The sequence below is a fragment of the Rhineura floridana genome, chromosome 4, assembly GCF_030035675.1.
Source record: "Rhineura floridana isolate rRhiFlo1 chromosome 4, rRhiFlo1.hap2, whole genome shotgun sequence".
NCBI classification, from domain to species: domain Eukaryota; kingdom Metazoa; phylum Chordata; class Lepidosauria; order Squamata; family Rhineuridae; genus Rhineura; species Rhineura floridana.
Genome location: NC_084483.1, coordinates 15,203,158 through 15,221,290, shown reverse-complemented (window position 1 = coordinate 15,221,290; position 18,133 = coordinate 15,203,158). Strand labels below are relative to the sequence as shown.

Below are 18,133 nucleotides of genomic sequence, written 5' to 3'. Positions count from 1 at the left end.
GTTTTTCTTTTCATTTTGCCTGTATTCTTTGCATATGAGGTAGCGTGTAGCCCGTCTACAGGTTTCTCTTTCAATTGGCTTTCATTTTCGTTCCTAAAATCATTTTCTGGCTTTGTCACCAATATCCCACATGAATGACAACACCCCATTTATACTGAGGGTCTGTAGGCAGATTTATTTAAATCTGACAGGTCCACAGATCTGGTCCATTCTGGCATGGTTCCATGTCCCTTAACATCAATAACCGTAAAAACCAATCAGAACTGCAACTTTGGGACTGCTTTGCTTCCATTGGTTAAGCCCACATGAGGACTTTGCTTGCCAACTGTCTGGTCTTGCAATGCTGTTGCTATGCGGCTATAAGGGGCCACCAATTTGGCTGGTCCATGACCGAAATAAATTCATTCATTCATTCATTCATTCATTCATTCATTCAAGGGGCCACCAAAGGAGGGGGGGGGAGACTGCATTTTCCTCTTCATTTGCAGGCACAATGTGGATTCAAACCACACCTGCAAATGGCTATTTTTCCTCTTTCTTTGCAGGCATGGTCTAAATCCAAACTTTGCCTGCTAATATCCAAACTGAATCCAAACTTTGCCAGGCAAGGGCTTGGCAAGGGCCAACCAGAAGCACTTCCAAAGCCACAGGACTTTGCAGTCAGAGATGATCACCCAATTGGCGGTGCCTGCAAAACCCCACTTTCTTTCTTTACCTGCCTCACACCTGACATCATGGCATATGGGCGCAGCTTAGCCAAAAGTGCCTCATGGGACAAATGATGAATCCAGCTGGGCCTAATTAGGCCTGCAGGCCAGAGGTTCCCTTCTATAGGGTGCACTACCTTCCTCTTCCCTTGCCATCCTCCTCCAGCAGGGTGGGTGCCAGAGGGCAGCCAGGTCGGGCCCTGGCTGAGGGCTCCTGTGGCCAGAGAGGCCCCTAAAGGGCCTCTCCTTAGGGTGGGAGGGTAGTGCTCACATTCCACAATCTGCAGCAGCATCAGCTCCTGCAGATCACGGAGAGAGAGCTCCCAGGCATCCACTGCCAATACAGTCAGTGCTGGCTTCAATAAGCCTGCACACACACACACACCACCTACCTCTCCCATCCCTGTGAATGACATGCATGTTGTGGGTGCATGCCTGCCATCAGCAAGGTGGAGGCGGGGCTTCCCTAAGGGGCTGATGCCCCTGCCATCATCTTGGGTGATGGTAGGCATGAGCATGTATGTCATTCACAGGGATGGGAGATGCGTGCGGGCTTATTGAATCCTGCACTGAGGGGGTGGTGGCTTATGGCAGTGAGGGCCCAGGTCAGGCTGGTGCCCAAGGGTCCAGTCATACCTGGAGCTGGCCCTGTCCTCAAGCACAATTCTAAACACCTACACAGATGTAATGCAAACACAATCACAGTTGTGCAGATGGGCTCGATGTATGCCTTAACCAATGTTGGTGCATGAACTGGAAGAGGCAGAGAGGGAGGGGTGCCGACATAGTGCTGGATAGGTCTTCAGGACAATGACCCTAAGATTGTGCCAGGGAGAAGGAAAAGCCTGAAGGTATCATGGGACACCATTACAGGAATAACATGTTCCTTTTCATTTAGGGCCAGGCTACCTAAACATGCTTTCAAAAAGCATGCTAAAGCTGGCCACTTTTATTTAGACAGGGCTTCCATGCCCGTTTTGTTTTATTTTGGCTGAAAATCCCTCTGGCATGCTATTTCCTCCCAAATACAGAAGACCTCTTGGTTGCCAGGTCCAGCCTCCAAGAGTGCTTTCGTATCTTTAAAAGTTGTACAGGGGGAAAGGAGAATTCCACCTTGTGATTTTTCCCATTGCAGTGTTGCAAGAACACCTGCACTTGGCTGACTTTCTATTCTCCTAAAGATACAGGATCAGTCTCGGGCCATGATCCTGGCAACCCTATCCCTTCTACATGGAAGAAAGAGAGAGAAAGAGAGAAATGAAGATTCCTCCCAAAAATATATGGTGTGATAACAGAAATTGGCTTTTCTGGAATCCCTTCCATTAGTGAAGGCTGATTATTAGTAATTAACCAAGAGTTCCTTGGCTGGGTACCTTTGTTTCTGACACCACCAACAAAGAATACCTCAAAAAACCCTCCTTTGGCAGCAAAATGGGCAGCATGGTGTCTTTCATTGTCAAAAACATTAACATCTCCACCTCTCTCAAGGATACCACGGACCACATCCAGCACCCCTTCTCTGGCTGCTTCCATCAGGGCAGTGCGGCCTGTAGCCTGCAAATCAGAGAGAGACAATTAACATATGTATGCTGATTCAACCTTCTGTTTTAACTTTTAAATGCCTGCTGAAAACCTTTCTGTTCCCCCAGGCTTATGTAGGCAATTCAGAAGATGTTTCCTGCATTGAGCAGGGAGTTGGACTTGATGGCCTCATAGGCCCCTGCCAACTCTATTATTCTATGATTATACTTGACCTTAGTTTTTATTAGAAATTGGAAAAGTTACTTTTTTTCAAAAAAGTAACTTTTCCAAGCTCTGGTTTTTATTGTGTTTTTACTGCACGGTTTTTGTTTTGTTCTGTTTTGTTTTGAACTTGTAAAAAGCTTTTAAGTTTTTAAATGAAAGAGTGGTATACAAATATATTAAAAAATAAATAAATAAAAAAACGATACCATACTACTAGCAGAAACCAGTAATGATTTGAAACGAATACTGATGAAAGTTAAAGAGGAAAGCACAAAAACAGGACTACAGATGAATGTCAAAAAGACTACAGTAATGACAACAGAAGATTTATGTAACTTTAAAATTGACAATGAGGACATTGAACTTGTCAAGGATTATCACTACCTTGGCACAGTCTTTAACCAAGATGGAGACAATAGTCAAGAAATCAGAAGAAGGCTAGGACTGGGGAGGGCAGCTATGAGAGAACTAGAAAAGGTCCTCAAATGCAAAGATGTATCACTGAACGCTAAAGTCAGGATAATTCAGACCGTGGTATTTCTAATCTCTATGGATGTGAAAGTTGGACAGTGAAAAAAGCAGATAAGAGAAAAATCAGCTCATTTGAAATGTGGTGTTGGAGGGACTTCCGGGAAGGGTGACTTAGCCTGTGCCTGCTTTTGAGACGGGCTCCTGCCTCAAAAGAAGCTTATTCAGATATATCAGTCAGTTTTTTCTTTTTTTTTGACTGATTAAACTTCTCCCGGGTAGGGAGAAACGAAGAGATTAACCTCAAAGCCTATTTTTGTTGGGACGACCAGATCTCATTAATTTATGGGACGAGGTCCAGCCGACGAAGGTGGGACGGATTTTCAACAGCAAGCTCTATCTGATAAAGCGAACGTTCATCTTATCTTCTAAGAGAGAACGCACTAACAGGCAAGCACCCTTCTTTCTATATTTTTCTTTTACTTGACTTAAATTGTTGCTGTTTAAAAGAGATTTGCCAGATTGATCGGTTTTTGACATCTCACTGGGGAGCCATAACTTCTCTCTGCTACGCACTAATTAATAGCTTATCTCTGTTTTTGTTGCAAAAAGCTGTCCTGGATTTGCATTCTAAAGATATACACAGAAGAGGGATTTCTATTCCAGATTTTTATTTTGAAGAATATTATATTGTCTGAGACTACTCTCTTTTTGGTCTATTTTATTTTGACGAATCTGTTTTCTGACGACTGCCATTAATTGTTTCGATCCTGGGAACTGCATTTTGTTTACTTAACTATGGAGAGATAAGGCTGTCTGCTCTGTTTATACTGTGATGTCACCAAGTTTGGAGTATTAACCAATTGTTGCTGAAATAAGAAGTGGTTTTCCTATATTTTTCTTTTAAAATGGCAATTAAGAAAGTGGCTGAGAATCTGGAAATAACTATGTTTCAGAAAATAATGGATGAGATTGAGATAACGAAACAAAACCTGCGACAGGGTTGTAAGGAGTTGAAAATTGAATTGAGTAAAATAACGCAGGAGATTAAAGATATAGGGGTCCCTGTGAGAGAGGTGACCCTGGAAGGGGTCCCTGTGAGAGAGGAGACCCCGGAGATTGGAACAAACGTGGAACAGGAAAAAGATTTGGAGTCTATGGACTTTAGAAATAAAATCTATTGTTTGGAGACACAGGAGATTAAAGACATAGGGGTCCTTGTGAGAGAGGAGACCCTGGAGACTGGAACAGGGGTCCCTGTGAGAGAGGAGACCCTGGAGACTGGAACAGGGGTCCCTGTGAGAGAGGAGACCCCGGAGATTGGAACAAACGTGGAACAGGAAAAAGATTTGGAGTCTATGGACTTTAGAAATAAAATCTATTGTTTGGAACTCAATGTTATCTCTGAAGAAATTAATGAAGATTCTAGAGATAAAGTTATCAATGGCATGGATAATCTTCTGGACTGGAATGACGTGATGGAGCCCAATATAGAGAAAATCTATGGAATTAACTGCAGCCATGTGACAATGGAAAAACTTTCAAGAGATGACCCAGTGTATTTTGAAAAAAAGAACAGAGATATGATTTTACAGCAGTATTTCAGCAACCTATTCAGAATGGATGGCAAGAAAATATTTGGGATAGAGGTAATTCCCATCAGACTCTTACTATATGACTATGGCTTTGACAGCAAGATTATTATGGAATACTGATAATGGAAGATTGGATACTGAAATTACTGGACTTAACAAGACTACTGAAGATGGAAGATGGAAAATGGAACTAATAGGGATAATAGAACAATGGCTACTGAAATTACTGAACCTAACAGATTCTGATGTGATGGATTAATTGAAATGTTTATTTTGACTATGGTTATGACAATAAGATTATCATAATTAGTAATGAGATGGATTAATCGATATGTTTATCTGGAAAAAAAAAATTGATAGATATATTTCTTAAAGAATTGAAACCTCTCTTTGACTTTTTGTGGAAAGAATAAAGTAATGTTTATGAGATTTGATGATTAAGTAAGATAACTATTGGAGGAAAGTGATTTTATAATATGACTTAAGAGACAGGATTGTTATATATTATAGACTTATAACTGATCTGATCTTTGACAAATGGGAAGTCAATATTTTACTCTTTATTTTTTATTTTTATTTTTATTTTTTTTTATTTTTTTTTTGTTTAACTATTTTTGATTTTGTTTTTTGTCTTTGAATGTTTTATGATTTCGTCTTGTATGTTTTATGAAAATTTGAATAAAAATTATTGAAAAAAAAAATGAAATGTGGTGTTGGAGGAGAGCTTTGCGGATACCATGGACTGCAAAAAAGACAAATAATTGGGTGTTAGAACAAATTGAAGGAACAGGTTCGTAGTTTGGGGGTCCTTTTTGACCCTTCCTTGTCGCTTGAGGCTCAAGTGGCCTCGGTGGCACGGAATGCGTTTTACCATCTTCGCCTAGTAGCCCAACTACGCCCCTATCTGGACAGTGACGATCTCGCCTCAGTTGTTCACGCTCTGGTAACTTCTAGATTGGACTACTGTAATGCGCTCTACGTAGGGCTGCCCTTGAAGACTGTTCGGAAACTCCAGCTAGTGCAAAATGTGGCAGCCAGGTTGTTGACGAGGACCTATCGGTCTGCGCATATAACACCTGTCCTGGCCCGCTTGCACTGGCTACCCATCTGTTTCTGAGCTAGATTCAAGGTGCTGGTTTTGACCTATAAAGCCTTATACAGTGTGGGACCGCAATACCTTGTGGAACGCCTCTCCCGCTATGAACCTACCCGTTCACTTCGTTCAGTATCTAAGGCCCTCCTCCGGGTACCAACTCATCAGGAAGCCCGGAGGACTGTTGTTAGATCTAGGGCCTTTTCTGTGGTGGCCCCCGAACTCTGGAACAGCTTACCTGAGGAGATACGCCTGGCGCCTACGGTACTTTCTTTTAGGCGCCAGGTTAAGACCTGGCTATACTCCCAGGCATTTTAATGTTTTTACGTTTAATTTTGTTAGTTAACTTGCTGCTATGTGTTATTGATTTTATTATATTATTGTATTTTAATCCAGTTTTGTACACCGCCCAGAGAGCTACTAGCTATGGGCGGTCTAGAAATGAAACGAAATAAATAAATAAATAAATAAACCAGAACTATCACTAGAAGCTAATATGATGAAACTGAGGTTATCATACTTTGGACACGTAAGAGAAGACATGACTCATTAGAAAAGCCAATAATGCTGGGAAAAACAGAAGGGAGTAGAAAAAGACGAAGACCAAACAAGAGATGGATTGATTCCATAAAGGAAGCCACAAACCTGAACTTACAAGATCTGAACAGGGTGGTTTATAACAGATGTTATTGGAGGTCGCTGATTCATAGGGTCGCCATAAGTCGTAATTGACTTGAAGGCACATAACAACAACAACAAGCTCTAACCACTGCACCACACTGGATGTGGTATGCAGGAGCATTCATAAATATGAGCCGTCCCTTCCCTCATCATCAGGATTTTAAATGGTACAGCCCAGAATTCTACCATTTCATTTTGTACAACACGATTTTGTAATTTTCCGGTTTTATCCTGTACATTCCATCTGCCATTTCATTCTGAACAATGTGGGGGATAGCTTTAAGTGTCTCGGATGACATATTGTGATTAAGGCTGTCACATCAATCAATCAATCCATCATAGTTGCATATGAGTAAAACAACAGCTTTGAAGCAAAGAAGAAGAAGAAATAGTGTTCTATTCTTGTTTTCAGGTGACATGCACATGTGTCACAGAGACCTAATCTTAGAAGAGGCATTCCCTCCTGTGTGTGAAATAAAGGGGAATGATTGTTTTATGACCAATGCTTACCATCTGCAGTTTTTCAAATTACTTGTATTTAATTAAAAAATAAAAAATAAATATGCTGTCTAATTTATCAGGACACCTTTTTTAATGAATCAAACATTTTATAATTGATCAATCAAACCTACCACTGAAGCTCTATTTATCATTATGCTTATACCTGTAAGTGCCCTAATCTCCACACTTAAAATGGCTAAGAACATTCTTACTGGGTTTGTCGCGTTAGGGTCTGCTCCTCTTTCCAAAAATTTCATGCACATGTCTTTGATCTCATGTGCTTGCTCACAGGCTTGTAGGAAAACTGGCTTCCCCTCTATAGTGCAGTTGTTAACATCCGCCCCAAATTCCAGGACCATCTGAACACATCGGAAGTGCCGCTTGGTGGGTAGAATGCAGTAAAACAGAACACCTGTGAAGAAGAGTCGCAGAAGGGCTTAACAAGCAAACACCCACAATTTGAGCACAGCTAACCAGCCACTAAATGTCAAATTGCAAATAATTTGTTTATTACATTTGTGTACCACCCAGAGAACTAAGCTCTTGGGGCAGTTTCCAGAGATGTTCAATTCAAACCAAAATACAGTAAAATACTAAAATCACAACAGCAAAAACAACAACAAAAAACAGCATAAGCACATCAGTTAAAACAATGTATATCCAGTATAAAACAAACAAGAAAACTTGGTGCAAAGATCTAATGCACCAGATATATGCACCCATGATAAAATTAATATAAATAATATAAAGGCCTAGGAGAACAAAATGATCTTCACCAGCAGGTGCCTAAAAGGCCACAATGGCGAGTGCCAGGCAAGCATCGTTGGGCACGGCATTCCATCAGTGGGGTGCAACCACTGAAAAGTCCCTCTCCCTAATAGCGACCTACCTCACTTCATTAGGCAAGGGAATCCAGGGAAGGATCTTCAAGTAAGATCTTAGGTTTGGGCAAGTTTGTATGGGAAAGGGCCATACCTGAAGTAACGCGTCCTTAAGCTGCTTAGGACTTTAAAAGTGAAAACCAGCCCTTTGAATTAAGCCCAGAAGTGGACTGACCTTCCCAAGTTACAACAGAAATCTCCACCTCCATTCACTTCTCTTTACCTTTTCCTTCGGCATCAACAATTGTCATGTTTGCCTCAGCCTGGACTAATACATCCAAGGCTAAGTCATGGCCAAGCTCAGCGGCTATCATCACGGGGGTGCGGCCCATTCGATCCTGGACATCCGGGTGAGCTCCAATCTCCAACAGAAAGTTACACATGTCAATGTCATTAGCAACGCAGGCCAAGTGAAGGGCACTGTCTCCATTGATGGGCTCGGTGAAATTGATGAGTTCAGGATATCCGAGTTTGGTGAGCTTCTCTATCTGCTTCTTGTCCTTCTGACGAACACACTGGAGGACTTTATAGATCTGTAGGTTTTCAAGCCTTTTGTCAGCCAAAGACATTCTCAGCCAACTGAACGAAGGATCTTCCCATACAGATGGTTCCTGGACAGAAGGATAAAACAGAAGAAGAATCAGTTTCCTTCAGAATGGAATCTACTTAAGTTGGCCATTTTGTTCTCTGTTGTTGTGGCTCCATCTAAGCCACTTGTTTTGCATCTGCTTTCCCTTTCATAATATTCATTATTCTAGTAAGCAACACCACTTGCTGTGCACCAACTTTTGTTCGGTGAACCAGCACAGAATATCCCAATAAAAGTGCCAGGAACTGGCTGAACATTAAGGCCCAGATGTTGCGCTGGTACCTCTTTCTCCTTCACGTGACATGTTACAGCAGGGGAACCTCAGGCCCAGGGGCCAAATGCAGCCCTTAGACCATTCTATCTGGCCCGCAGAACTCTCCCCCAGCCACATCCCCCATTGGTCCTGCTTCACACTCAAAGGGTTTTCGCCTGGCTAGAACGTGTCCTTGGACTTGATCATGCCTCTTGCTTGTCTGGATGGAGCATAGAGAGGAGCATGTGACTGTGCATAGAAACTAGCCTACTGTACCAAAGTAATATTTACATCCATTGCGGGACCGCCTGTCCACTCCCTTCTCTTTAGTGTTACCCTGCGTACACTTGACATTTTATTCTAGAATCAATGGAGACTAATTGTTTTTTCTATGCTGTCCACACACCACCGAGATCTATTGCATATTTTTTGCCCCTTAAAGAAACTGAGTTTCATTCTGAAAATAAATGCTCATTGCAGATTGATTCTGCATTACCCCACAGTGTGTCCATTTGAAAACAGATCAAAACAGATGTAGGTGGTCTTGGTAATGGGAGGTGCATCCACACTCTGTCCAATGACATTGTGGAAGGGGCGTATACCAAGATCACAATCACCACTTCCTTCTTTGTTCACCTGGGGCATTTGCAGGGAGGGAAAGGCATGGACAACCTAATCAAGGGGAGGATTTTCAAATGCATGTCACGGAGCCATGCCCACCCTTGTGGACGGCAGGATCTAGAATCAATCTAGAATGAAAGCAACATGTTGAGGATGAGCAGGAACAATTCTGGATTGAGAAAATCTACATTTTTGTGCTACAAATGGGTTAATGCACATACACAGCCTTAGCGTCACCTTTGTAGAACTCAACAGGGAAGGACGGTGATAAAAACAGAATTAGGTGGCTCTGCCATTGGCTGTCAGTCTGCTTACTGTTGGCCTTCCTGCCTTCTGCCTGACCAGTCCCAAAGGACACCAGCCACCGCTGGCCACAAACACTTTGGTTTGCAATCAATTGTAATTTGCTACGGCTTTTGACAACTCATAAATATTACTAATGATGCAACAGTGTATCATAGCAACAACACATCTTAACTGCCATAAGTCAAAGAGGGATTGGCATATTTGTTTACAACTGAATTTATTTTAAAATTCTAGTTCCTAAGAACTCCTCAATTTAATCTCAAGAAGAGACCCTCAATCTTTTGGCAAATGTGAGTACTGTGATGTCTGCACACATCATCAGAAATCCATATCTTCAACAGATGACAAATAGTGTCAAGTCCAAATTCTGCAAATCTTCAGTGAACACCTTACCTCAGCTTCAGAGAGGTAACCTTTTACTTGCTAGCACTTGTATACTGGTTTACAGGATTTGGCCCCTGATTACAGGAGTTTTGCTTTTTAAAATTAATTCTTCTACAATCTATCCCTCACCTCCCCAAAAAACATTTTTTTAAACCCATACACACACAAATGCAGTGATTCAAATGGGGAAAGGCTGATCTATAGAATAAATTCGAGGAAAGAGTATACACTGCTTAAATGTCCAGAAGTGATCATAGATCAAGAGATGAATGTCTAACTTGGCTTTATTCACTGAACTATATTGCAGTCTCTTCTCAAAAAGATCACTTTTATTACCTAGTCTCTGTTTCCCATAACAGTAAAAAAAAAATTAACTGATGCCTATGGCAAAATGCAGTGTAGAATGCAGGTGCAATTATACTTCAATACACTCCATCATCAATCCACTTCATCATCTTGCTTTCAACCAGAATTTGTTTCCAAGTAAGTAGGGTACAGATTGCAGCCCAAGAGATCCTGAAGCCTTCTCCAACACCAGGGGCAGAAATGCAGAAATGCAGAAAAACAAATCAAAAGCACTACAAATGGAGCAAGTTCATACATGCATGTTACATCCAACCTGGGTGTCTTTCAGAAAGGATTAGACAAATACATATAGGATAAGACTATCAAGGGCTACTGGCACGATGAACAGAGGAGGCAGAAGTTAGAAGCACTATGCCTCTGAATGCTATTCCCAGCAAACAGGAACTTGGCGAACGTACTCTTGCACTCGGGTCCTGCTTGCAGGCTTCCAGTTGGCATCCGGTTGGCCACTGTGAGAACAGGGTGCTGGAGTAGATGGGCCACTGGCCTGATCCAACATGACAGACAGAGCTCTCATAACACACCAGGTACCACCTCAAACCCATTCATGTAATGTTCAGTCCTGTGGGTTCTGTGCCAAAACCTGTCCTCCAATTTCTCAAAAATGTTCTTCCTCTGCAAAAGAAACTTCCATTTTACTGCCTCATTCCCAGGTGCTTTAGAATTTCTCTTAGATTTTGGAAGGTGTAGGGTTGGGCTTACCTATCACTGGGAAGTGGCTCAGGGAGCTCTGCATGTTTTTGTTTTTCCATTAAACATTTTTTCCAACACTCTGCAGCTTCTCCAGCTGCCCAGGCTGCCTAATCTGAAAAGGCCCCATTGGAGGAGTTACCTTATGAACTCTCCCCCTAGGCTTAATTTAAGTGAAGTGCAGAGATCTGGGGAGGCTGACACTGAGTACCAAGCACCTGAAACCAGTGTGGTTACTTATTTTGTTTTTAAGGGAAGTCTGTCCTTTGACTTTTTAAAAAAATCCACACCAAGTTCTTTATAAGAACTTCACTTTTTGTAAAAAGGCAGCTCCCCACATCAGTTTTTTTCCATTTTCAGAATAGAGGGCCATAGCTCAGTGGTAGAGCATCTGCCTTGCACACAGTAGGTACCAAGTTCAGTCACCAGCATCTCCAGGTAGGGCTGGAAGAGACCCCTACCTGAAACTCTGGAAAGCCGCTGCCAGTCAGTGTAAACAACACTGACCTAGATGGACCAATGAGTCTGGCTCAATATAATGCAATTTCCTATGTTCCTATGTTCATCCCACTTCTCCCAAACCAGGCCAAAGATGTTATGGGGTTTTCAGAAAGAGTGGGCACCTGGGAAGGCTGCAGAGTGGAAACCACTAGAGAGATGATTCGTGGAATGAAAGAAATAACAATCACAAGCATCCCTTGCCATAAAACTTCCACACCCCACCAATGAAAATTTCACCAATTTTCTCTTGACAATTTTCAAATGCAGTTTCTTTTCTCATTAATTTATGGAGAAATAAAGAAAAATCGGTGTAGCATTAATTCCCATATTCAACTACATATTCAACTGGTTCTGCAATGCAGATCCATTAGCGTAGTGGCAAATTCAGAAGTGCAGGATCCCTTCATAATAGTCACAGCCACTCTCACAGCCATGCCCCCTTCTAAGATTAAAGAATAATCTAGCCAGGCTTGACTGCTGCTTTCTGCTTCTCTGTCACTGTCTCCATTTGACTGTCCTTTCTCATTGTCAGAGATATTGCTTGAATGACTGAATTCTGTGTCCACATGTTTCTCTCCTGCTGCTACCAAACTGCTTCATGATGTAGATGGAATGTGATCATCAGGATTCACTGTCTCTCCTTCTGCAGTTACAGAATTCTCACTCTCCACAATTTGGCCTTTTGAGGTAGGAACTCCTTTCACTCTGACTGGCTCCAGTCAGCAGGAATGGGCAAGGAAACAAGTTAGAAGACTCTTCTCAGTGGTTAACACACTGGCAGTGCATGCTGATTGGCTCATAGGATGCTGGAGACTTAGGGACCCTGCTGGGACCTGGCTCCCAAAAAAGTAAGGGGTCTAAGACCCCCTGAGACATGGACAACTACACTCCTGTGCAGATCTATATACATGAACATGTGAATCCGCCTCCATTCAAAGCATGCCCAAGAGCTTCTTGGTCTCCTGAGGATGGGTGGAAATAGTGGAACTGCTGCAGTTATACCTGCATGTAGACGTTATATCACCATCAAAACATTTCCGGGAGTCAATTCTGTAGCACCTTAAAAGATGAACAGCTTACACTTTGGGGGAAATGAGAGGCCACTGCATCAGGCGGAGGAAGCTTTATTCTGCCTGCATGTGATGAAGTCCACAAAAGCTTATCAGTCAATCTCGGGCTACTGGGGCTGCAACAGACTTAACGGAGAGCTGGAATCTTAACTGGAACCTCTCGCTATCCAAGCACTGGCAGATTACATCATCCAAAAAGAATGGCCACTCCTGGCCAGATCTACGCGGATTTCCCCCTTTTTCTTTTAACCTGCTGCGAATGATCCAGCTTACCTGCAAGCTCTGCTGACGCGCCAGGCGAGCGGGAGGGAACCAGTTGAGAGCCGCTGCCCAGCCGACTCGCAGAAGGGCATGACTCTCCCCGCTCCGTGGTGGGCTGATGGCAAGAGAGCGGGAACTGGTCCTGGGCGGGCAGCAGCGGCAGCAGCAAGAACCACCGTGTCACGCAGCCCGGGGAACTCAAGGGGAAGCGGAGATTGTTAGCTAAGAGCTCCTATAGCAACGGAACTAGAGAGAGCAGGCGCGTAACAATGGTGGCCGGCTCCAGGCACGCCAGCCGCCGTCGGAGACGCAAGGAGGGCTGAGTCCCAGACGCGTCCCACGCCCCAAATGAGTGGGAGAGGGAGAGGCGCAACAACCGAAAGGCAGAGCGAATCCCACCAGTTCGGGAACTTAGGACGCTCCCTTACAGTGAATCAAGCCCAATGCTCCATCCTGCTCAGTACTGCCTTCCCTGTCGGGATTCAAATAGAAGCCTTTCCCCCGCTCTACCTGGAGACCCTTACAAGATCTGAACAGGGTGGCTCATGACAGATGCTCTCGGAGGTCACTGATTCATAGGGTCGCCATAAGTCGTCATCGACTTGAAGGCACATAACAAACCTGGAGACTGAACCAGCATTGAACCTGGGACCTGCAAAGCATGTGCTCTACCACTGAGCGGCGCTCTTCCCCTTTGGGGCGGGGTTGGGGAAAAAGTGTCTTAACCGCAGACCAAAGTGTAGAGTGATAATTCTGCTTGCTACAGAGTGCTGCAGACTTTAACATATTGTGCACGATGAAGCAGACCTGTATCCGTGGTCGGTAGTTGTAACCCTTAACATTAATGATATGTTTTCAGTTACCATTTCCCCAGATATCCGTAGTTTTTATACAGAGCCGGATTATGCGTGCCTTGTTAATGTGTAAAACAATATTTCTGATACTTACCTGAAAGTTAACTGCCGGTGTATGTACAAACTGTGTCCCGTTGTCGTTAAAATAAATGAGCTGGAAGTTGTGAGTTGAGAACTCAGCTCAGCCAGAAGTTCCATAGGTGGCTTTATGCAATTCAGTATAATTTCAGAAGAAAATCACCCTGTGCTTTATAGACTACAGCAAAGCCTTTGACTGTGTAGATCATAAAGAACTATGGAATGCTTTAAAAGAAATAGGGGTACCACAGCATCTGATTGTCCTGATGCGCAACCTATACTCTGCACAAGAGGCTACTGTAGAATGTGTAGGGCAGAATATGGAAAAACTGAGCGGTTCCCAATCAGAAAGGGTGTGAGACAGGGGTGTATTTTATCACCCTGTTTGTTTAATCTATATGCATAACATACAATACAGAAAGTGGGATTGGACCAAGATGAAGGAGGTGTGAAAATTAGAGGGAGAAATATCAATAATTTAAGATATGCAGACGATACCATACTACTAGCAGAAGCCAGTAATGATTTGAAATGAAAACTGATGAAAGTTAAAGAGGAAAGCACAAAAGCAGGACTACAGCTGAACGTCAAGAAGACTAAAGTAATGACAACAGAAGATTTATGTAACTTTAAAGTTGACAACAAGGACATTGAACTTGCCAAGGATTATCAATACCTTGGCACAGTCATTAACCAAAATGGAGACAATAGTCAGGAAATCAGAAGAAGGCTAGGACTGAAGAGGGCAGCTATGAGAGAACTAGAAAAGGTCATCAAATTCAAAGATGTGTCACTGAACACTCAAGTCAAGATCATTCAGACCATGGTTTTCCCGATCTCTATATAGGGATGTGAAAGTTGGAAAGAGAAAAAAGCGGGTAAGAGAAAAATCAACTCATTTGAAATGTGGTGTTGGAGGAGAGTTTTGTGGATACCATGGACTGCAAAAAAAACAAATAATTGGGTGTTAGAACAAATTAAACTAGAACTATAGAAGCTAAAATGATGAAACTGAGGTTATCATACTTTGGACACATCATGAGAAGACAGGATTCACTAGAAAAGACAGTAATGCTGGGAAAAACAGCAGGGAGTAGAAAAAGAGGAAGGCCAAACAAGCGATGGATTAATTCCGTAAAGGAAGCCACAGATCTGAACTTACAAGATCTGAACAGGGTGGTTTATAACAGATGCTCTTGGAGGTTGCTGATTCATAGGGTCGTCATAAGCCGTAATCGACTTGAAGGCACATAACACACACACACACACACACACTTTGCGGACTTCCTATATCTTCCTGCAACAATTCATTGTAATTCATGGGAAATGGGAATGCCATCCTATAGGAGATTCCCTTACTAGCTTTGTTAATTTGCAAGATATTAATTGGTTCAAGGAGTAGACTGCCCCCCTTTACTTAATTCTAAGGTTTTTCCCTAGTAAAAAGACAGGACTTCAGTTCCCAGAGGTGTCCATAGAAGCCTCTTCCTATGGAGTAAATTATTCCTGTTCCTTTGTTCTCTTATGTATTTGGGATTGATGGAGGGTCTGCACCTGCTTCCTAAGCGCTTTTGTACAGCTCTGGAAATGGACTAAGGTAAGTATGGGCACAGCTCATATGGTAAAGTCCCCCTCTTTTGAGTTCTGAATGGTTTTATATTTGAAGAATAAACTCACTTTTTGTAATGTAGCACACTCATTGTCTCTGGTTTTGGTGCTCTAAGATCTGCAGATGAGGCTGTCCTGGTGGCCCCTCCGCAGTATGGAGTTTGTGGTTTGGGGGCCTCGGAAAGAGCCTTTTCAGTGGTGGCTCTACATATGTAGAACTCCCTTCCTACTGAAGTGTGTCTGACCCAATCTCTCTGTAGTTTTAGGTGGTTAGTTAAAAAGACACACCTTTTTCCATGGCCTTTTGGAGGAGAGACCTGATTGCTGCTGCTATTAGCCTTTGTGATTTGTTGTGCATTTTAAAAGAAGTGTGTTATTTTATGGATGCATGGATGAAAATTGCTCTTTGATTTGTGCAAAGGGTGATATATAAATTATGTAAGATAACCTAAATAAATAACATTTATTTCAGTAGGAATCTTGTGACATCAGAAGACTGTGGTGCAGTGCCATGCGTACCCACCAATATTAGCTGATGGCCCATAGGATCTCCTTCTCTTTCCTAAAGACTTGTGGGTTGGGAAAATTCAGGTTCAATATTTTCAGACTGAAGAAAACAGAATAATATTAGATAATGTGGGCAGTTGCTCTCAATTCAGTATTGGTTGGCCAGTTCAGCAGTGGTGGAACTTCATCTTGTACACCCAACACAATTCATTCCCTGCTGAGGCAAGTTTATTTTCCTTGTGTGCCAATAATGCATTGTAGGCCCTTACTTAAACTTTTAAGACAGATGAAAAACAATAGCCTCAAATGCGAGCAGTCCATCTCATCTTTCTTATGTATAAGGCTAGTGAAATTCATCCACACACCATCGTGGATAACCAGCAAACAAACAAAAAAGTATTTTTTTTCAATTGAAAATAATGTGGACCAAGGAGGAAGAGTCCAGTGCCTGCTGTTTTCCTGACAGTCTGAATTCTTGCTGTGCATCTTGTGAAAACATCAAGGAAAAGACCAGGCGATACAAAGAAACATTGTTAAATGTATTGTTAAATGTAAGAGAGCCAGAGTGGTGTAGTGGTTAAGGTGCTGGACTATGACCTGGGAGACAAGGGTTTGATTCCCCATACAGCCATGAAGCTCACTGGGTGATCTTGGGCCAGTCACTGCCTCTCAGCCTCAGAGGAAGGCAATGGAATACTGCTTACCATGAAAACTCTATTCATAGCATCGCCATAAGTCAGAATCGACTTGAAGGCAGTCCATTTCAATTTTTTTATTGTTAAATGTAACGGTTGGAACACCATGTGTGCTACAAGTCCTGTTGGAACATCCTCATGTGCAGTAAGTATTAGATTACAGCTACATGTCATACACGGGGCTGCCTTTGAAGACTGTTTGGAACACCCATTCGTACAGAATACACCTTAAAGGTTCCCTGGAAAGAGGGATTCATTGTTAAGCCACTTAAGAGATTGTAGCTCTGTGAGGGGAATAGGGGTCTCCTAACAATTCCCAGCACCCTTCATAAACTACACTTCCCAGGATTCTTTGAGGGGAGCCATGACTGTTTCAAGGTATATAGCACAGAGGAAGTGGGTGTTTGGAATTCCCCCTACAGGGCTGCAGATAGTTTGGCTACAATGGTCAACAGGCCTTAAGTTGTACAGTGCCTTAGATCAATCTTAGGCTGTTTTCTGTTCACCCTTTTCTTTTTTATTAATTATTTGCAAATTTAAGAAACAACAAAGACATAAAATGAAGAAGAAATAATATATGAATAATAAGAATAACAAGAATAAAAACCACCTTCAGTTCACATTATAGATACAATGAAAACATCTTCATAAAAATTCTCTAGCATTTTAATGAGAGTTTCTTTATAGGCAGTTTTGACTAATGTACACATTTTTGCAAGCAATTTCTCATCATATAACACATTTTGGTATGTTACAAACACAATATAAAAGTCAAAGAGTATTACAAGACAGTATAGTACAAATAACAAGCAACATACTCATACAGCCACTCGCCATCCGTTCCATACAACTGCTACCATCATTCACTACCTCAAAGATATCGACCAACCACTCACACATCAACCACCCACACTCAGCAATGTTACAACTACCCACATACAAAGAATCAATACCAGGCATACACATGTAAGATACTCTCCCCATCTCTGAAGCACTGAAGGACTCATGCGCCACACCGACAGAACTCTCCCATCTCTCACATGAGAGGGGCCCAGTTCTTTACCAGCGCAGGCTGTCACCTGCGTGTGTGTGTGTGAAGCTACTTCCATCCATTCACTCCCAACTTCATAATCATACCATACATGGTACTACACAGCTTCAACCCTATAAATTCAAGTTGTTACAGCCAACCAGCGGATTGATATTGCAAGATATTGTTTGTAATTATCATGGCTTTGTCCTCAGGGCATTCCACATGTTGATAGCGGTGTTAGTCCCTGTTTGGCGTGCAATGCAACACAGAGGGTGCACTGACGCACTCGCTGAGGTGCTGGCCTCTAGTGCTGCTGCTACTTTCAAGGGGAGCACCCGAAAGCGTTCTCCTCAGCTGTGCTTGCCACCGCCACTGTCTCTCAGGCTGTTGTTGGCCCCTTCCTGCCAGACCCACGGGTGGTGATGCTTGAGGGGTGAGGTGGTCTCATTCTCTTTCTCTTCTGAAGAGACAATCAAAAATTCTCTGTAGAGCTCAGTAACTAGTCCGTGAACATATACACAGACTCGGCTACAGGAAAAGGGGAAAAATTGCTATGATTCTTAATTACTGGCCAACTACTGAATGACCTCCCTCAAAAATACTCTCAAAAGGTAAGCCTTAAAGGATAGATTTTAGCACTTTGTC

At 42.6% G+C, this 18,133-nt stretch overlaps 1 protein-coding gene across 2 annotated transcripts in view; it reads right to left on the bottom strand.

Annotated features, from left to right (window-relative positions):
* The window catches only part of ANKEF1 (ankyrin repeat and EF-hand domain containing 1), a 28,783-nt gene extending 15,477 nt beyond the window's left edge, over positions 1-13,306 (bottom strand). The window contains exons 1-4 of one of the 2 annotated variants that reach the window (XM_061622547.1): positions 12,726-13,306; positions 7,896-8,283; positions 7,004-7,203; positions 2,112-2,261 (exon numbers count right to left, since the gene is read on the bottom strand). In XM_061622547.1, the coding sequence (XP_061478531.1) occupies positions 2,112-2,261; positions 7,004-7,203; positions 7,896-8,241 (696 nt within the window). In that variant the 5' untranslated portion in view covers positions 8,242-8,283; positions 12,726-13,306. Of the gene's footprint in view, positions 1-2,111; positions 2,262-7,003; positions 7,204-7,895; positions 8,284-10,893; positions 10,942-12,725 lie in introns of those variants that run through there. The other variant, XM_061622548.1, reaches the window with a different exon arrangement.
* Positions 13,307-18,133: the final 4,827 nt, after the last annotated feature.